This window comes from Bos grunniens, chromosome 3, assembly GCF_055505025.1.
Source record: "Bos grunniens cultivar Pamir isolate PY7600 chromosome 3, Bosgru_T2T1.0, whole genome shotgun sequence".
Classification (NCBI taxonomy): Eukaryota; Metazoa; Chordata; class Mammalia; order Artiodactyla; family Bovidae; genus Bos; species Bos grunniens.
Window position 1 is genome coordinate 70,041,531 of NC_141167.1, and position 21,589 is coordinate 70,063,119.

General features: G+C 40.4%; 1 protein-coding gene and 1 long non-coding RNA gene across 9 annotated transcripts in view; one reads left to right on the top strand and one right to left on the bottom strand.

The window, feature by feature from the left end:
• LOC147375795 (uncharacterized) overlaps positions 1-6,747 on the bottom strand; it is a 30,624-nt gene extending 23,877 nt beyond the window's left edge. The window contains exon 1 of the long non-coding RNA XR_015160472.1: positions 6,611-6,747. This is a non-coding gene — a long non-coding RNA (uncharacterized LOC147375795). The remainder of the gene's footprint in view (positions 1-6,610) is intronic.
• The window catches only part of BTBD8 (BTB domain containing 8), a 93,769-nt gene continuing 77,851 nt past the window's right edge, over positions 5,672-21,589 (top strand). For 2 of the 8 annotated variants that reach the window (XM_086391121.1, XM_086391122.1), the window contains exons 1-2: positions 5,672-6,176; positions 13,741-13,935. In XM_086391121.1, coding sequence (XP_086247247.1) covers positions 6,028-6,176; positions 13,741-13,935 — 344 coding nt within the window. In that variant the 5' untranslated portion in view covers positions 5,672-6,027. Of the gene's footprint in view, positions 6,177-9,600; positions 9,727-13,740; positions 13,936-21,589 lie in introns of all 8 variants that reach the window. The other 6 variants (XM_086391127.1, XM_086391124.1, XM_086391128.1 and 3 more) reach the window with 6 other exon arrangements.

A 21,589-nucleotide genomic window follows, 5' to 3' on the forward strand; every position in this document is an offset into this window, starting at 1 on the left:
CAGCAGAAGATGAGATGGTTAAATAATATCATGGACTCAATGGACACGAATCTGAGAAAACTGGGAGACAGTGGAGAACAGAGGAGCCTGGCATGCTACAGTCCATGGGGTTGGAAAGAAGAGACACAACTTAGCAACTGAACAACAACAACAAAAAATAAGCCTCTTATTTATTTTTTACAATTTCCATTTACAGGAAATATATGGGATAAATGAGCATACCAAATGATGCTTGCAGAAAGCAGTCAAATGTAAAATGTGGCATACTCTACAGCTCAAATTGCTTAGGCTTCTGCCACAATGTCAATGTCATGAGGGAAAATACAGGAGAGGGAACTCTTTTAAATTAGAAGAAACTCAGGAGACAAAAGAACCAAATAAAACCCTGTATCTTGTTTGAAAACTGATCCAAACAAATCAACTGTAAAATATAGTTTGTACAATAGTTGGGAAAATTTTACAATGGGCTATATTGTAAATGGAATTATTGTCAATTAATAAGGAATACCATTAGTGGTTTGGTAATGTAAGGCAATGGCAACCCACTCCAGTACTCTTGCTTGGAAAATCCCATGGACAGAGGAGCCTGATAGGCTGCAGTCCATGGGGTCTCTAAGAGTCAGACACAACTGAGCGACTTCACTTTCAATTTTCACTTTCATGCATTGGAGAAGGAAATGGCAACCCACTCCAGTGTTCTTGCCTGGAGAATCCCAGGGATGGGGGATCCTGGTGGGGTGCCGTCTATGGGGTTGCATAGGATCAGACACGACTGAAGCAACTTAGCAGCAGCAGTTATACAAGAAAATGTACAGATTTTTTAAGAGATGCAAACTGAAGTATATAGGAGTAAAATGAAATGATGTTGGGTTTTTACTTGGAAAATTTTTAGAAGAAAGGGAAGAAAGACGGAGAAAGAATGGAAAGAAGAAAGGGACTGAAGGAGAAGGGAGAAGGAAGGAGGAAGGAAAAAAGGAAGGAAGCAATAAAAGATGAAAAAGGAAAGAAAAATTGGTACAGCATATATACCCAAATCTTCATAATTGCTGATTTCTATTTATTTGTTAATAATAGCCACAGCCTTGTCTAACTCAATGAAACTATGAGCCATGCCGTGCAATCCAAGTCTCTGCCCCAACCAGTAATGCTGAAAAAGCTGAAGTTGAACAGTTCTATGAAGACCTACAAGATCTTCTAGAACTAACACCTAAAAAAGATGTCTTTTTCATTATATGGGACTGGAATGCAAAAGTAGGATGTCAAGAGATACCTGGTGTAACAGGTAAATTTGGCCTTGAGTTACCAAATGAAGCAGGTCAAAGGCTAACAGAGTTTTGCCAAGAGAACGCACTGGTCATTCCAACAACACAAGAAAAGGCTCTACATATGGACATCACCAGATTGTCAATACCAAAATCAGATTGATTATATTCTTTGCAGCCAAAGATGGAGAAGCTCTACACAGTCAGCAAAAACAAGACTGGGAGCTGACTGTGGCTCAGATCATGAAGTCCTTATTGCAAAATTCAGACTTAAATTGAAGACAGTAGGGAAAACCACTAGACCATTCAGGTATGAAGTGAAGTGAAGTTGCTCAGTCGTGTCCGACTCTTTGCAACCCCATGGACTGTAGCCTACCAGTCTCCTCCTCCCATGGGATTTTCCAGGCAATAGTACTGGAGTGGGGTGCCATTTCCTTCTCCAGGAGATCTTCCCGACCCAGGGATCGAACTTGGGTCTCCCACATTGTAGACAGATGCTTTACCATCTGAGCCACCAGGGATGCCCTAAATCAAATCCCTTAGGATTATACAGTGGAAGTGACAGATTCCAGGGATTAGATCTGATAGAGTGCCTGAAGAGCTATGGATGGAGATTCGTGACACTGTACAGGAGGCAGTGATCAAGACCATCCCCAAGAAAAAGAAATGGCAAAAGGCAAGATGGGTGTCTGAGGAGGCCTTATAAATAGCTGTGAAAAGAAGAGATGCCAAAGACAAAGGAGAAAAGAAAAGATAAACCCATTTGAATGCAGAGTCCAAAGAATAGCAAGGAGAGACAAGAAAGCCTTCCTCAGCGATCAGTGCAAAGAAATAGAGGAAAACAATAGAGTGGGAAAGACTAGAGATCTCTTCAAGAAAATCAGAGATAACAAGGGAACATTTCATGCAAAGATGGGCACAATAAAGGACAGAAATGGTATGGACCTAAGAGAAGCAGAAGATATTAAGGAGAGGTAGCAAGAATACATAGAAGAACTATACAAAAACCTTTATGACTCAGATAACCACAATGATGTGATCACTTACCTAGAGCCAGACATCCTGCAATGTGAAGTCAAGTGGGCCTTAGGAAGCATCACTACAAACAAAGCTAGTGGAAGTGATGGAATTCCAGTTGAGCTATTTCAAATCCTAAAAGATGATGTTGTGAAAGCGCTGCACTCATTATGCCAGCAAATTTGGAAAACTCAGCAGTGGCCACAGGACTGGAAAAGGTCAGTTTTCATTCCAATCCCAAAGAAGGGCAATGCCAAAGAATGTTCAAACTACCACACAGTTGCACTCATCTCACATGCTAGCAAAGTAATGCTCAAAATTCTCCAAGCCAGGCTTCAACAGTCCATGAACTGTGAACTTCCAGATATTCAAGCTAGATTTAGAAAAGGCAGAGGAACGAGAGATCAAACTGCCAACATCCATTGGATCATCAAAAAAGCAAGAGAGTTCCAGAAAAACATCTACTTCTGCTTTATTGACTATGCCAAAGACTTTGACTGTGTGGATCACAACAAACTGTGGAAAATTCTTCAAGAGATGGGAATACCAGATCACCTGACCTGCCTCCTGAGAAATCTGTATGCAGGACAGGAAGCAACAGTTAGAACTGAACATGGAACAACAGACTGGTTCCAAATAGGAAAAGGAGTACATCAAGGCTGTATACTGTCACCCTGCTTATTTAACTTATATGCAGAGTACATCATGCGAAATGCTGGGCTGGATGAAGCACAAGCTGGAATCAAGATTGCCGGGAGAAATATCAATAACCTCAGATATGCAGATGATACCACCCTTAGGGCCGAAAGTGAAGAACTAAAGAGCCTCTCTAAAGAGTCTCTTGATGAAAGTGAAACAGGAAAGTGAAAAGTTGGCTTAAAACTCAACATTCAGAAAACTAAGATCATGGCATCCATGATGGGCGGTCGATCCCAAGTGATCTGATGGACGATCTGAAGTGATTGTCCCATCACTTCTTGGTAAATAGATGGGGAAATAATGGAAACAGTGAGAGACTTTTTTTGAGGGGATCCCCAAAATCACTGCAGATGGTGACTGCAGCCATGAAATTAAAAGACGCTTGCTCCTTGGAAGAAAAGCTATGAGCAAGCTAGACAGTGTATTAAAAAGCAGAGACATTACTTTGCCAACAAAGGTCGGTGTAGTAAAGGTTATGGTTTTTCCAGTAGTCATGTATGGATGTGAGAGTTGGACTAAAAAAAGCTGAGCACCAAAGAATTGATGCTTTTGAACTGTGGTGTTGGAGAAGACTCTTGAGAGTCCCGTGGACAGCAAGGAAATCCAACCAGTCCATCCTAAAGGAAATCAGTCCTGAATATTCATTGGAAGGACTGACGTTGAAGGTGAATACTTTGGCCACCTAATGGGAAGAACTGACTCACTGGAAAAGACCGTGATGCTGGGAAAGATTTAAGGCAGGAGGAAACGGGACAACAGAGGATGAGATGGTTGGATGGCATCACCAACTCAATGGACATGAATTTAAGTAAGCTCTGGGAGTTGGTGATGGACCAGGAACCCTGTCGTGCTGCAGTCAATGGGGCCGCAAGTAGTTGGACGTGACTGAGCAACTGAACTGAACTGAACTGAACTGATTTGTTTGTTTGAAATACTTCATATGAAAACATTTTTAAAGAAAGAAAAAACACTTTCAAGAGAATCGCTTTTCATGAAATCATAGTGCTTGGAGTGCTTTTTTGCCTTCCAAGGCAATTTTACCACATGAGGATCACAATTAAGGCCAACCCTAAATAAAATTATGAGTTTAGTACTGTTTACACTCAGAGCTCCTGTTACAGTAGGACTTTCTAGTGTTCCTGATCATAAAGCCTCTGAGGGAAAAATTTTGATAATTTCACTCCTATTAAGATATGAATGACTACATTTGTAAATATATTAAAATAAGAATAACATTTTAAATAAAAAATTTCAGATTGTGGAATACATAGCACCATTAACACTATTTTTGTTTTGTTTTGAAAGAGGGTACTTTTTCTTGAATTACTTCACAAACTTGACTAAGCTGCCTAAGGCAGTTTAAGAGAATTAAATTTACATGGACCAGAAACCATGTGTTTATCCATTCCCAACCAGAGAGTAGACTAATTTTAGCTTCATCAGCATATAAAGGGGCATGGTAGAGATGTTAGGGGACTTTGAACAGAAAGGATCTGATGCTGAACTGCCTGGTTTTAATACCTGTACCACCCATACTGGCTGTGTGACCTGGGCTAAGTTACTTAGCATCTCATGCCTCAACTTCCTCATTCCATCTGTAATGGGGCTCATAGCAGTACCAACATAAACAATGGTTGTAAAAATTAGTTGAGTTAATACATAGAAAGCAGGTAGAGCAGTCTTCTCACCTAAAAAGCACTCAATAAACATCAACCTATTATCTCTGACACTCCTTTCTACAGGAATAATTAAGAATCAATTAGCCACTATGTTTTTCAGAAATAAGGTGTCTGAATAATTTAGGTCATTATTCTGAGAAATGGCTACTTCTTGGCTAATATTATGGTACAAGATCCATGTATTTTCCAAGCAATTAGTACCAACTTATTACTTGTTACCTTGTGCAGTTTCTGAATGAAGCACAAAGATTGAAACTTCTTCCTTAGGAAGAAGTAATCAAATAAAAAAATACCAAAAGACTTTTAAAGTGATTTCGATTTAGCTCTTTTCTTCACTCCAAAATATTCAAAACTCTGTAGCTCATCAATCCACCCACTTCCCCGCGAAATTCAAGGCTCTGCTCCTACAATCTTACTTCCTTTTCCCACCTCATACAATTTTACAGGTTTATACGCAAACCTCTGCAATATTACTGACCATTGCTCAGCTAAAGTTCAAGGGCAGTTATATGAGCCACTCCCTGGATTAGAAGGGAAAGGAGTCTTCTAGAAGCTGTATACACCCTTTGCAGGGAGCTCAGGAGTGTTGAAACTCCTGTTGATTTTACGAAGTTCCTTCCTCAACACACTTGTGACCCCGTGGACGGTAGCCCGCCAGGCTCCTGTTCATGGAATTCTCCAGGCAAGAATATTGGAGTGGGTTGCCATTTCCTTTTCCAAGGGATCTTCCCAACCCAGGGATCGAACCCTAGGTCTCCTACATTGCAGGCAGACTCTTTACCGACTAAGCCACCAGGGAAGGCTTCCTCAACACTCACACCCCCAATTTTTCTTGCCCAAAGCGGGTAAATGACGGAGTGTGACTCGCCGCAGGAAACGGCCAGTGAACTTGTCTTTCCTGGGGGAAAAAAGCGCTGACACATCCAGGAAGATAAAGTGCTGAGAGACTGCACTGGCTGATTTTAACGCTGCTCTCAATAAAGCATTCATTTACCCGACTGGTTAGCACCAACCAGAAAGCATAGGGACAGGGGTAAACAGCAGAACCGGCGAGTCCCGAAGAACAGTTCCCTCCCTGGGCAATAGGGGTCGGACTGCCTGCTGGCGGAGGTAAACAGAGCTACCGCGCCTGCGCACACCCTCCCAGGTCACGTGCCGGCTCCGGCCCGGCGTCAAACATTCTCCGGTATTGAGGTCTGGCGGCCCTAACGGACCGTCAACAAACACACGAGAGGCCGTCAACCTTTTCTTTTAGGGGGCGGATTCCGGGTAGGAGCCGAGCGTTCGGTTGGAAACGCCCCCTTCTTCTTGAGGCTGGGAAGTGAGACCTTGTCCTGGGCCTGCGGGGTGCCGCCGTGCTTCTCTGGGACATGGCCCGCTGTGGGGAGGATAGCGCGTCCCCCGGGGTACCTCTGGGATCCCCCGGAGTTTGCAGTAAGGGGTTGCAAAGGAAGGGACCCTGTGAGCGGCGCCGGCTGAAGGCGATGGTGTCGGAGCAGCTCAGCCAGGATCTGCTCAGGTAGGAGGAGGCGGGAACTTAGGCTCCTTCAGTTGTAAACGCTCCCCTCTCTGGACCAGAAACCGTGGCTCCTTCTCTGTTTCTCCATCCCTTCCTTCTTTGTTCTCCTCGCCTCGGGCCACCGAGGGAGGCTCTCTAGTCTCTTTACTAACTGGCGGGTTCGCTCCCCCTGTATAACCAATCTGGAGACCATGTACCAGGTTCAAGAGGGAAACCAAAGTTACTATCATAGTTCTGTGCGGCATCAGTTGATGCCAAAATACTCCGAACACGGGCAGACTTAGGTCTTGAAAGGCTTTCGTTAATGTCGGGGTGGACCCAGGTTTCGGGGTCCTGAAACACAACTTTATATAAGCTTAAACGGTTCTAAGAAAAAATGATAAAATTAGGTAGAAGGGTGAGTATTTACAATGAGTAAAAACGGGACAACTCACCTGAGCGTTGGAGGTATCTTTCTTCTTAGCTTTCTTTAAACGGTTTAGCAGAAATGCATACATAGAAATACTTCCTGATTCGAACCTGACTTCCCCTCTCCTCCTAGAGGCTCCCGGCAACTCCCAGCTCCAGTGAGGACTTAAGCAAATGCAGAGTTGTTGTGAAGCTTAACTCAGGCTGTGATGAATCTCGGGAGAGTCATCCCTGTTTTTAAAGAAAATGAAGCTCAGAAATATTCCCTAGTTTCCATTTCTACCAAAACATTGATTCTTGAACGTTAGTGTGCATCAGAATCACCTGGAGGGCTTAGCTATTCTGGGGCCCAGACCCTTGTTCTGGTACAGTTGGTCTGGGATGGGGCCTGAGATTTTTAAATGTCTAACAAGGTCCTAGGTGACTTTTGCATTTTTAACAAGGTCCCATAGGGTCGCAAAAGTCGGACATGACTGAAGCAACTTAGCAGGCACGCACCCCAGCTAATGCTGATGCTGCTGGCCTGGGTCTCTGGTTGAGAACTACTCAACCAATGTACACCTAATTACTGTCAATACTAATAACTAACAGTTGTGCAACATTTAAAGTACTTACTGTGGCTCACAGTTAAAGCTCCAGAAGCTATTAATATAAACTGAACTTTATAAAGTTAGAAAAAAAAAAAGTCCTTTTAATGTGGGCATTTCCATGAGAGATTCTGCCTTGTCTCCATCACTGGGGGAATTGATGTAAAAGACAGAAAAAAAAAAAAAAAAAAGAGTGATTCATCTGCTTCTAGGATGAATCTCTTAAGGATGAGGCATGCCTTTTCTTAAGTGGCTTTATTCTTCTGGCTTTATTGTTAGCCTTGACGTTGTCATGAATTTAAGGAAAGTAATACTCCTAATTTATATAAAAATGAAGTTAAAAGTATAGCAGGTGATGGATATTGCCCTAGAGTTACTATAGCATTTATGGAGACTTAGTTGTACTTCCCAATAGATAGGAACTGACTCCAACAATAAATTTGATAATAAAGAAAGTATAGCAGATGAACAATTTATCCTCATACAGCAAATAAGGATAGGATCCTGAACTCCCAAGTTCTTGTTACAAGCAAAGGTTTTGTTTTAAAAACAATAAAAAATTTTCATATGCTCACCCAGCCACCTTGAATGCTATGTTAAATTCGTCTTCAAGCACAGCAATATCATTGATTTATTCTACAAATATTAATGAAGTAGCAAGCACCCATGTACTTAACACTGTATTACATTTTAAAGAATCAAAGGTTAGTAAGATATGACTTTGATATTATGCTTGCACTCTAGTGAGAGAGATAATAGCCAAAGAAAAGGAATGGGGAAGGGGGTGACTTGGGTGAGGCTTTATAGGTGATGGTTGAGTGATCTCTTGGGGTTGATTAAAATTTTATTAGGTAGAAATTAGGAAAGGAGAAGTTGGAGAGTATCTAAGGGAGGAGAATGGCTTTTATAAGGGCATAGAGATTTGGAAGAGCTTGATTTATTTTGGGAAAGCAAGTTATATTGGATTGTACCAAACAGCAAGGAACAGAGACACCTCTGGGTTACTCAAGGCAATAGGATATATGGAGAAATGAGGAAAAATGGGAAACAGTTTCAGTTGTCAAAAAGCTAGATTTGATGTAGAATTGGAAAGTTGCTTGGGGTATGACAACAATTCTCTTATAAGACTTCATTGAGATATGGATGATTGTTCAAGACAATTGTAATAAAAATACCTAATACTTATTACCATCCTACTGGACACTGGGCTGACATGCAATGTTTTATTTATTCCAGTGTGAGGTAAATCTTGTTGCTGGTCCCATTTAACAGATAAGGAAACTAAGCATCAGGTTCAGTTCAGTTCAGTCGCTCAGTCATGTCCAACTCTTTGAGACCCTATGGATTGCAGCACACCAGGCTTCCCTGTCCATCACTAACTCTCGGAACTTACTCAAATTCATGTCCATCGAGTCAGTGATGCCAACCAACCATCTCATCCTCTGTCATCCCCATCTCCTCCCACCTTCAATCTTTCCCAGCATCAAGGTCTTTTCCAATGAGTCTGTTCTTCACATCAGGTGGCCAAAGTATTGGAGCTTCCGCTTCAGCATCAGTCCTTCCAATGAATATTCAGGACTGATTTCCTTTAGGATTTACTGGTCTGATCTCCTTGCAGTCCAAGGGACTCTCAAGAGTCTTCTCCAACACCACAGTGCAAAAGCATCAATTCTTCGGCACTCAGCTTTCTTTATAGTCCAACTCTCACATCCGTACATGACTACTGGGAAAACCATAGCTTTGACTAGATGGACCTTTGTTGGCAAAGTAATGCCTCTGCTTTTCAATATGCTGTCTAGGTTGGTCATAACTTTTCTTCCAAGGAGTAAGCGTCTTTTTATTTCATGGCTGCAGTCACCATCTGCAGTGATTTTGGAGCCCCAAAAATAAAGTCTGCCACTGTTTCCACTGTTTCTCCATCTATTTGCAATGAAGTGATGGGACTGGAGGCCATGATCTTAATTTTTTGAGTGTTGAGTTTTAAGCCAACTTTTTCACTCTCCTCTTTCACTTTCATCAAGAGGCTCTTTAGTTCCTTTTCACATTCTGCCATTAGGGTGGTGTCATCTGCATATCTGAGGTTATTGATATTTCTCCCGGCAATCTTGATTCCAGCTTGTGCTTCATCCAGCCCAGCATTTCGCATGATGTACTCTGCATATAAGTTAAATAAGCAGGGTGACAATATACAGCCTTGACAGACTCCTTTTCCTATTTGGAACCAGTCTGTTGTTCAATGTCCAGTTCTAACTGTTGTTTCCTGACCTGCATACAGATTTCTCAAGAGGCAGGTCAGGTGATCTGGTATTCCCGTCTCTTGAAGAATTTTCCACAGTTTGATGTGATCCACACAGTAAAGACTTTGGCATAGTCAATAAAGCAAAATTAGATGTTTTTCTGGAACTCTCTTTGCTTTTTCCATGATCCAGCGGATGTTGGCAAATTTGATCTCTGGTTCCTCTGCCTTTTCTAAAACCAGCTTGAACATCTGGAAGTTCATCTGGAATATGCCAGCAAATTTGGAAAACTCAGCAGTTGCCACAGGACTGGAAAAGGTCAGTTTTCATTCCAATCCCAAAGAAAGGCAATGCCAAAGAATGCTCAAACTACTACACAATTGCACTCATCTCACACACTAGCAAAGTAATGGTCAAAATTCTCCAAGCCAGGCTTCAATAATATGTGAACCGTGAATTTCCAGATGTTCAAGCTGGTTTTAGAAAAGGCAGAGGAAGCAAAGCATCAAGAGAAGTGGTTAAGTTTGAATAAGAACCTTGGCAGTCTGGTTCCAGGACATTAAAGTGATTTGCCCAAGGTCTCACGGCCAGAATACAGATCCAGTCAATGTTCTTTCTCTGAAGTATGGTAGTTATGTGAAATGATCTTCCAGTACCTTTATTCCTTCATTTCTGCTTCTCTCCTTACCCATTCCCTTTTCTTACTATACCTTGGATTTTCTTTAAAACTCCCTTAAGAGTTCCATCAGTTGGCTCTTGATTATTATAGAATATCTCTGCTAGAGTTCACTTGTTTAACTACCCCACTGGCTAGTGGTTAACCTTGGCTCAGTTGCTTATCCATTCAGAGGTGACTAAGAGCTTCAGGGGCATGTGGCACAATTTGGTAGCTTTATTTGGGAGGGGATTGTGGGTATGGCAAGCAAAGTGACAGTACATGAGGGTGAATGGGTAAAACTAAGACTAGATCATAGAGACCTTTGTTCAGTGAAGAATTTGGAATGTATTCTGGAAGCAGTGGCGAATCATTGATATTTTAAAAATACAGGATTCGCATAATTAGATCTTGAATTGAGGAAAGAAATTGGAAAAAAATAAAAGGAAACCAACTAGATTTTTGTGATAGTCAGGGGATACATAACTGCAGTGAAAAAGGAAAAGATAAAATGGATTTCTGTGTGCAGTTCATGGACGTGGTGACCAATTACATGTGGAAACACAGAGAAAGAGAAACAGAAGATGGTGCTGAATCCTAGGACCTTCAAAAGGAAGGAGGATGGTGAATGTTCAGGAAACCTTATCCAGGGGACAATTGAAAATATGTCTGGAGTTTAGGAGGGAAGTTGGCATAGAAGATAAAATGGCTGGTGACATCACCAGCCCCCAGCTGTCTAAGCTAACTATGAGAGAGATCCTAGGTTATTTCCTTGCCTTCACCTTCTGCATCCAGTTACCAACTCCTGTGGCACCCCACTCTAGTACTCTTGCCTGGAAAATCCCGTGGGCAGAGGAGCCTGGTAGGCTACAGTCCATGGAGTCGCTAAGAGTCGGACACAACTGAGGGACTTCACTTTCACTTTTCACTTTCATGCATTGGAGAAGGAAATGGCAACCCACTCCAGTGTCCCAGGGACAGGGGAGCCTGGTGGGCTGCCATCTATGGGGTCACACAGAGTCGGACATGACTGAAGTGACTTAGCAGCAGCAGCAGCGGCCATTGTATTACCTAAATATATTTTAAGTTAATCCCTCATTTTCTATCACTGTTGTTTCTCTCCTGGCTCAAGCCATGTACATCATTCATTTGTGTTGGGCAGTAGTTTTTCTCCCTCCAGTCTCATTTTCCCTTAATTCCTTTTCTACACAATAATAGATAATATTTTGAAAAATAAAATTGCCCGTGTTTTGAACTATTTGGTCATTCCCCATCAGCTGTGAGACAGAGTTAAGCTCTTTGCCTCTTACCCATCTTTATCCCTGCAGCTTCATCTGTCACTTCTTATCTCTCAGTACTCTATTGACCAATTTGTAGCTCCACACTCACACAAACCTTTGTGAGGAACATGGAGGCAGGAATCCCTCCTACTTTGCATTGCTTTCTTGACCAACTCTTACTCAGTCTTTAAAATTCCATATGGTTTTCCTATCCTCTATAAGGTCTTCTCTTATAACTGTCCCTGAAAAAATTTTACTAGTTTGTCCTATTGAATATTTCATACTTTTTATTTTTCAGACCTGGCCTCCATCTCTTCTATAAACTCCTTGAGGGCAGATACTATATTTTAGTCATCTTTCTGTCCCCAGTGCTTAGTTCATATTACATGCTCAATAAATTTTTAGTGAGAAATTTGGTTTAATCAGTGGACTAAAATGCTTTTGATAGGTGAGTACAGTACTTGACAGAGAAATAAGATGCAAGAAAGCTGGGTCTGGACACCACTGAGCCTTTCCTCCAACCTGTCCTTCCACTAGGGTTTATTATTAGATGAACCATAAACCTCCCCTTAGTCAGATACTGTTACTTTTAACGGATAACAGGGGCTTCCCTGGTGGCTCAGTGGTAAAGAATCCTACTGGTAATGCAGGATTTGACCAAACTCAGTTTGATCCCTGGGTCAGGAAGATCCCCTGGAGAAGGAAATGACAATGCACTCCAGTATTCTTGCCTGGGAGATCCTATGGACAGAGGAACCTGATGGGCTACAGTCCATGGGGTCGCAAAAGAGTCAGACCCAACTTAGCAACTAAACAACAGCAACAGATAACAGGATTTACTTGTATTTGATCCAAGTGGTTTTATAAAATAAAAAGCACTGCATTTTCACATTAACATTTTTAAAAACACATTGACTTTTTTATTTGACAAATACTCCTGAGCATCTATTATAAACAAGACAGATTCCCCAATGAACTGTATGGCTGTCAGCTCCCCTAAGTAAATGCTTGTTTATTTATTTGGAGAGGAGCAGGGGAAGGATAGAAGATGGGTGGGAAGGAGAATAAATGGAGTATTTGTACAATTTGAGTTTTTGTTAATGTTTGGAAAATCAATAAATTTTTGTGTAAATTTAACAATCACTTATGAAAATAATTTAGTAAAATATTAACTAAAATGCATCTTGTTTGGTCACTGTTTCCAAGGTTCTAAAAGCTTTGTGCTCTGAAACATTTGTTTTGTTTAGCATAAAATATAACAAAATCCAAAAAGCAGAGATTGAGCTATCTAATGAAGATACACAGTTTTTGCCTTTAGGGAGTTCATTATCTGGCAGGGAGAAAGATATATAAAAATAATAATGATGCGATGACAGAAGTGCTATGAACAGAGGTATGTACTGAGGGACCAGAGGAAAGAGCCGTTAACTGAGTCTTGGGGGAGTGTGTCAGTGGCAGCATTCTAACCTTTCACTGTAATGAGGTCTTTATCCATACTTGTACCTCTTGTAATGTTTTAGTGTGATCACCAGTTATATCCTGCAATTCAGAAGTCCTCTGAGAATGCATACCTTGCTGATGATAATGTTATGTAATCTGAAGTATTATTTAATGTTGCAGAGTAAAAATACAGAGTTAGCACACAGAAAAAGAGATTGTATGACAGTTTTCTCTTATGATGCTGATTTCTGTTCTTCTGTCACTTTACGTGACAGCTTTACCATAACTATGTCTGCACATTAGTTCTGTCCACATTGAATGGGCTTTCCACATGAGTCCATCATTTTGATAATAGAGATTAGAGCATGATTAGTTCTTGTTTTTTGGGGGGGGGTGGTTGATGGAAAAGGGCTTAAATGTCACAGTCTTGACAGCTAAGCCTGCAATTCAGACTTGTATTTAACAATAGAACACAATAGTGTACCAGTTTCTGGTCTGAATTGTCTATTATAACCACATCTGGTTTGCTGTTTACTTTTTTGGCTTCGGTTTTAGTAAGATTTTTAAAAGTTGATTCAGTAGTCAATGAACACATTACTTTGTGTTCTCTTTCCAAAATAAATCTAAAGTATGTACATTTTAAAGGAAAATCAACCTATGTAGAAGATAACTTTATTGTTAGAAGGAATTAAAAAGAAAAGATATTTTTTGAAAAAGTAGTCTTTCTCTTTCAGTGTAATTACCCTTGTTTTCATTATAAATTTTAGAAAATTGCATTCTAAACCAACATTAAACAATGTTCTTTGAATGAGTTGAGAATAAGCTCATTTTCATATTATTTTGTTATCTGTATTTTTAGTGTATGTGTTATGTTAAAAATTTATTTTATAAAAATGAGTGTATTGTATGTTTCTAAGCATCACTAATTAAACTGTGGTTCCTTTTTATTCCTTATAGGCTTCTAAGAGAAGAAGTACACACAGATGTTACTTTCTCTATAGGTTGTACTTTGTTCAAAGCACACAAAGCAGTCCTTTTAGCAAGGGTTCCTGATTTCTATTTTCATACTGTTGGACATACAGATAACTTAAAAAATCATGAACATGTCACTGTGGAGAACTTTGAAGCTTCAGAATTTAGAACATTTTTACAGTAAGTGCTTTCTTTATCTTTTTTCTCTTATTTAAATCTAGTATGTATTTGTTTATTTTTTAAACATATGTATGTGTTTATTTCATGTATTTTCATAGCTGTTTTATAGCCTTCTAAGAAATCCATTCATTTAAATTCCATATTATCTTAATAATTAGTGTTAGTAGAGTCTAAGTATTAGTATTAAGAGTTTTTAGAGGATTAGTATTCAGAAAGGCTAATTTCTCATTTGAGATTGATCCTGAGAGAGGAGAAATGGTACTGCTGTCCAGTAATTTGAATGAATTACTCTATGCTGAGGTTTCTTAACCCTGGCACTATTAAGTTGGATAATTCTTTGTTGGGTGGGAGCTGTACTGTGCATTTTAGGATGTTTAGCAGCATCTCTGGCCTTCAGCCACTAGCTGTCATTGGCACTTCTTCTCCCTAGCCTTCCTGAGCCCTGACCCCAAGTTGTAAATATCAAAATGTCTTCAGATCAGATCAGATCAGATGAGTTGCTCAGTCATGTCCGACTCTTTGCAACCCCATGAATCGCAGCATGCCAGGCCTCCCTGTCCATCACCAACTCCCGGAGTTCACTCAGACTCACGTCCATCGAGTCAGTGATGCCATCCAGCCATCTCATCCTCTGTTGTCCCCTTCTCCTCTTGCCCCCAATCCCTCCCAGCATCAGGGTCTTTTCCAATGAGTCAACTCTTCACATGAGGTGGCCAAAGTACTGGAGTTTCAGCTTTAGCATTGTTGCTTCCAAAGAAATCCCAGGGCTGATCTCCTTCAGAATGGACTGGTTGGATCTCCTTGCAGTCCAAGGGACTCTCAAGAGTCTTCTCCCAACACCACAGTTCAAAAGCATCAGTTCTTTGGCACTCAGCCTTCTTCACAGTCCAACTCTCACATCCATACATGACCACAGGAAAAACCATAGCCTTGACTAGACGAACCTTTGTTGGCAAAGTAATGTCTCTGCTTTTGAATATGCTATCTAGGTTGGTCATAACTTTCCTTCCAAGGAGTAAGTGTCTTTTAATTTCATGGCTGCAGTCACCATCTGCAGCGATTTTGGAGCCCAGAAAAATAAAGTCTGACACTGTTTCCCCATCTATTTCCCATGAAGTGATGGGACTGGATGCCATGATCTTCATTTTTGAATGTTGAGCTTTAAGCCAACTTTTTCACTCTCCACTTTCACCTTCATCAAGAGGCTTTTTAGTTCCTCTTCACTTTCTGCCATAAGGGTGGTGTCATCTGCATATCTGAGGTTATTGATATTTCTCCCGGCAATCTTGATTCCAGCTTGTGTTTCTTCCAGGCCAGCGTTTCTCATGATGTACTCTGCATAGAAGTTAAATAAACAGGGTGACAATATACAGCCTTGACGGACTCCTTTTCCTATTTGGAACCAGTCTGTTGTTCCATGTCCAGTTCTAACTCTTGCTTCCTGACCTGCATACAGATTTCTCAAGAGGCAGATCAGGTGGTCTGGTATTCCCATCTCTTGAAGAATTTTCCACAGTCTATTGTGATCCACACAGTCAAAGGCTTTGGCATAGTCAGTAAAGCAGAAATAGATGTTTTTCTGGAACTCTTGCTTTTTCTATGATCCAGCGGATGTTGGCAATTTGATCTCTGGTTCCTCTGCCTTTTCTAAAACCAGCTTGAACATCAGGAAGTTCACGGTTCACATATTGCTGAAGCCTGTCTTGGAGAATTTTAAGCATTACTTTACTAGCGTGTGAGATGAGTGCAATTGTGCAGTAGTTTGAGCATTCTTTGGCATTGCCTTTCTTTGGGATTGGAATGAAAACTGACCTTTTCCAGTCCTGTGGCCACTGCTGAGGTTTCCAAATTTGCTGGCATATTGAGTTCAGCACTTTCACAGCATCATCTTTCAGGATTTGGAATAGCTCAACCGGAATTCTATCACCTCCACTAGCTTTGTTCATAGTGATGCTTTCTAAGGCCCACTTGACTTCACATTCCAGGATGTCTGGCTCTAGGACAGTGATCACACCATCGTGATTATCTGGGTCGTGAAGATCTTATTTGTACAGTTCTTCTGTGTATTCTTGCCATCTCTTCTTAATATCTTCTGCTTCTGTTAGGTCCATACCATTTCTGTCCTTTATTGAGCCCATCTTTGCATGAAATGTTCCCTTGTTATCTCTGATTTTCTTGAAGAGATCTGTAGTCTTTCCCATTCTGTTGTTTTCCTCTATTTCTTTGCATTGATTGCTGAGGAAGGCTTTCTTATCTCTTCTTGCTATTCTTTGGAACTCCGCATTCAGATGTTTATATCTTTCCTTTTCTAGATTGCCAGATGCCCTCTGAGAGGTAGAATTGCCCCCTGTGGAGAACCATTGCAACATACTGACTTCTGTATTATTGTTATGTAAAGCATTAAATTCGGAGAAGGCAATGGCACATAATCTAGTACTCTTGCCTGGAGAATCCCATGGACGGAGGAGCCTGGTAGGCTGAAGTCAATGGGGTCGCTAAGAGTCGGACACAACTGAGCGACTTCACTTTCACTTTTCCCTTTCATGCATTGGAGAAGGAAATGGCAACCCACTCCAGTGTTCTTGCCTGGAGAATCCCAGGGATGGGGGAGCCTGGCGGGCTGCTGTCTATGGGGTCACACACAGTCGGACATGACTGAAGCGACTTAGCAGCAGCAGCAGCAGCAAAGCATTAAATTAAATATGTTTACAAAAATATGAGGTCATAACTTTTTAATCTTCTGGCTTGTGTGTGGTCAAAATTTTTGAAGAGGACATCCATCGAACTTCTTAGTAATTTGGGGTACTCATGTTTGGTGAGTTGTCATTAGCTAAATCATGGGAGACACTAAATTAATCCCTGTTCTAATTAAATAGAATTCCATTTTAATGCTTTACTGTTTTCTTCATAGATGTGTAATGATTTGACCCTCATTCTTTGCCAAATGTATCCATAAGGGAAATACTTTCTAAGGTAGTTCTTCAGAATTACATCTCTTTTTAAAAAAAATCTATTTCAGTTACTTTAGAGGGGACTTTTAACACTTTAGAGTTTAAGAACATGTACTGTAGAGCTAGATTGCCTGGATTCAGATTCCCTGCTCTGCTCTTTGGTAGCTGTGTGCCTCAGACTTCATCCCTCTTGCCTAGAGTTTCCTCATCTGTAAAATGCCTGGCACACAATAAGCACCATAAAAATTGTTAACTAAGTTTTTGCACTTGTGAAGTTTAAGGTGCTTATCTGTACCTCATTTCAGTTATTTAATTCCTGCCGTCTCACAATTTCTTACCTTTCTCCAATATATGAAAGGTAGTATTGTTCTAATGATATTCTAAATTTTTCTGTCACATCCCCATCACATACACTTATTCAGCAGATATTTATTTGGCCCTGTTTGTGAGGTCTAAGTATGTATTGATTAGTGATTCTTGATTTTAGTGTTTAATAATGATGTTGTGTAAATGTGGAACTAAGTTTTGAAGCCAGTACTGGCAGTTGTATCATTGTATAGTACTATAGGTTTGTCAATTACTGGTTTTTAAAAGCATCTTTATTGAGGTATAATTCATATAGCTCAGATGTTTCACTTGTATAATTCAGTGATTTTAGTATTTACACAGAGTTATAATCACAATTTAATTTTGGAACATTTTCAGTATCCCCAAAAGAAACCCCTTACCCGTTAGCTATCACTCTACACTCTCTCACCTCTTGCCCTAGGTAACACTAATCTATTTTCCGTGAGTGTTCTGGACTTTTCACATAAAGGAAATCATGCAATTTATGGAGTTTGAGCCTGGCTTATTTCATTAAGCATAATGTTTTCTGGGTTTATCCATATTGCTACATATATCTACTTCATTTCTTCTTATTGCCAAATAATATTTCATTGTATGGCAGTGCCACATTTTATATGTCCATTCTTCTGTTGATGGACATTTATGTTGTTTCCACTTTTGGTTAATGTTTCTATGCATATGCCTATGCAATTTGTGTGTGTGTGTGTGTTGTGTGTGTGTGTGAACCCGTTTTCATTTCTCTTGAGTATATACCTAGGAGTGGAATTGCTGGATCATATGGTGCTATGATGGCTTCCCTGGTAGCTCAGCTGGTAAAGAATCCACCTGTAATGCAGAAGACCCCAGTTTGATTCCCAGGTTGGGAAGATCTCCTGGAGAAGGGATAGGCCACCCACTCCAATATTCTTGGGCTTCCCTGGTGGATCAGACAGTAAAGAATCTGCCTGCAAAGCGGGAGACCTGGGTTCTATCCCTGAGTTAGGAAGATCCCCTGGAGGAGGGCATGGCAACCCACTCCAGTATTCTTGCCTGGAGAATCCCCATGGACAGAGAAGCCTGGTGGGCTACAGTACATGAGGTCACAAAGAGTAGGACACAACTGAGCACTAAGCATAGCACAGCACATTGTGCTATGAACATTCCTATGCAGTGTGTGTGTGTGTGTGTGTGTGTGTGAACCTATGTTTTCATTTCTCTTGGGTCAGTATACCTAGGAGTGGAATTGCTGGATCATATGGTAATTCTATGTTTAACTCTTTGAAGAAATGCCAAACTCTTTTTCCAAAGAGGCTATACCATTTTACATGCCTTCAAACAATGTATGAAGGTTTCATTTTCTCTACATCCTTGTAACACATGCTGTTATTTTCTGTCATTTTTATTATAGCCATCCTAGTGTATGTGAAGTGATATCTCATTGAGGTTCATTTGTGCTTCCCCAGTAGCTAATGATCTGGGCATATTTTCTTGTGCTTGTTATTTGTGTCTGCTTTGGAGAACTGTTTATTCACATCCTTTGTCCATTTTTCAATTGGATTATTTGTCTTTATATCATTGAGTTGTAAGACAGTTCATGTATTCTAGATACTAGGCTCATATCAGACATGATTTGCAAATATTTTCCTCCATTCAGTGGGTTGTCTTGATGGTGTCATGTACAACACAAAAGTTTTAGATTTTTAATGTAGCCTAGTTTATCTAATTTTCTTTTGTCACTTTTGCTGCTGGTATTATAGATAAGAAACCATTGCCTATTCTAGGGTCACAGAAGATTTATTCTTACACTTTTTTCTACAAATTTTTTGGGTTTATGCTTTTAGCTCTTACATTCAGGTCTATGATCCATTTTGAGTTAACTTTTGTATATAGTATAAGGAAGGGGACCGACTTTATTCTTTTGTATGTTGGATATCTAGTTGTCCCAGTACTATTTTTGAAGAGACTGTTCTTTCCCCGTTGGATTGTCAATATATCCTGTTGAAAATCAGTTGCCTATTGCTGTGGACTGAGTTGTTTCCCCTGAAAATTCATGTGTTGAGGCTCTACTGCCTAATGTGATGGTATTTGGAGACTGTGCCTCTGGGAGGTATATTAAGATTAGATGGGACCTCATGATAAGAACCAGAGAAGGCAATGGCACCCCACTCCAGTACTCTTGCCTGGAAAACCCCATGGACGGAGGAGCCTGACAGGCAGCAGTCCATGGGGTCGCAAAGAGTCGGACACAACTGAGTGACTTCACTTTCACTTTTCACTTTCATGCATTGGAGAAGGAAATGGCAACCTACTCCAGTGTTCTTGCCTGGAGAATCCCAGGGACAGGGGAGCCTGGTGGGCTGCTGTCTCTGGGGTCGCACAGAGTTGGACACGACTGAAGTGACTTAGCAGCAGCAGCATGATAAGAACAGTACCATTATAACAAGAGACACCAGAGAGAGAGTTGTTCTCTCTTTGTTTATGCCATGTAAAGATACAGTGAAAAGGTGACTAACTGCAAGCCATAGAGAGTTCTCACCAGAACCCCGCATGGTGGCACCTGATCTTGATGTCTAGCCTCCAGAACTGTGAGGAATAAAGTTCTGTTTAAGTCACCAGTCTGTGATTTTTGTTATGGCAGCCCAAGGTGACTAATACATAGACATTAGGGTTTATTTCTGATCTCTCAATTCATTTCCTTTGGTCTGTATGTCTATCCTTAATACTAATACCAATTATAAGTTTAACTTTTATGAGAAATCAGAGTTGGATTTTTGTGTTGTTATGTCCTGAGTCCTAGGTATTTTTTAGATGCTAGTCTTTTAGTTATTTGCTAACACACTTTTTGCCTATAATAAAAATCATGTTGACTTTAGTGTAGAAAATTCTTTTGGATAATTAAACTTTAAATATATGTGTGTGATTTGGCTTATTTTTCTTCATTTTATGCTCTGACAGTTGCTTAAATAATCTGTTTTTATTATTTCAGTTTTTTCATATGAAGCTACAATAAGCATAAACAGAAAATTGTCTAACTTTGGCTTTCTGTTTGTAAGAACAGTATGATATGCTGTAATTTAAACAGATACTTTAAGTGTAATTTAGAAAATCATTATCATTTTCTAGTATAGATCATTGGTTCATTGTTGAGTTCCAACCATCAATTTAAAAATACTGTATACACTTTTGTGTTTCTAGTAGGTGGTGTTGTAGTGGCTTTGTTGTAGAGTAGTCGCTGTGGTAAGCAGGTCTACCATTTCTAACTGTGTGAATGTGGATCACACTAATTGCTTCTCATTAGTTTTATCACCTTAATAAAATGGATATAATGACAATACCTACCTCATAATGTTGTTGCGAAGGTTAAATTAGATGCTTTTAAAGCACTTAGCACAGTGACCTGGCATATAGTAAGCACTGAATACATTTTAGTAAGTATTATTCCTAGTAGTAGCCATATGAAATTATACATTTCTCCAGCTACTGAGTGTACGTTTAGAAGATGCTTGGGAAAGGTCAAATTTTGTATACTAGAGAAAGAGAAGTTATATTAATGCTACCCTTTATTTATTATCATTGAAGTGTTAGGGAAAAAAGATCAAATGAGAGACAATATGGTAGAGTGGAGGAAGCACTGATTCTGGCAGCAAGACAGAGCTGCCTTTTGCCTGTGCATTACCTTGTTTTAGTAATGTTTCCTAGCACTTCACAACCCTCTATTTTAAGTGTTAGATTTCTGTTTCATGTTAGATTAGTGATGTATGTCTGAAGTATGTTAGGTAAGGTCCTTGAGATTAAATCTGCTCATCAGTGTGAACATTGCTAATGATATCTCATCAGATCAGATCAGATCAGATCAGTTGCTCAGTCGTGTGACTCTTTGCCACCCCATGAATCACAGCACGCCAGGCCTCCCTGTCCATCACCAGCTCCCAGAGTTCACTCAGACTCACGTCCATTGAGTCAGTGATGCCATCCAGCCATCTCATCCTCTGTCGTCCCCTTCTCCTCTTGCCCCCAATCCCTCCCAGCATCAGAGTCTTTTCCAATGAGTCAACTCTTCGCATGAGGTGGCCAAAGTACTGGAGTTTCAAAGTACTGAATGATGCTTTAGCATCATTCCTTCCAAAGAAATCCCAGGGCTGATCTCCTTCAGAACGGACTGGTTGGATCTCCTTGCAGTCCAAGGGACTCTCAAGAGTCTTCTCCAACACCACAGTTCAAAAGCATCAATTCTTCGGCGCTCAGCCTTGTCTTGCGTATACAAAGTTCTTGTAACATGCCTCCTCCCCCTTTTTTAAAAATTTATTTTTTTATTGAAGGATAATTGCTTTGAAGAATTTTGTTGTTTTCTGTCAAACCTCAATGTGAATCAGCCA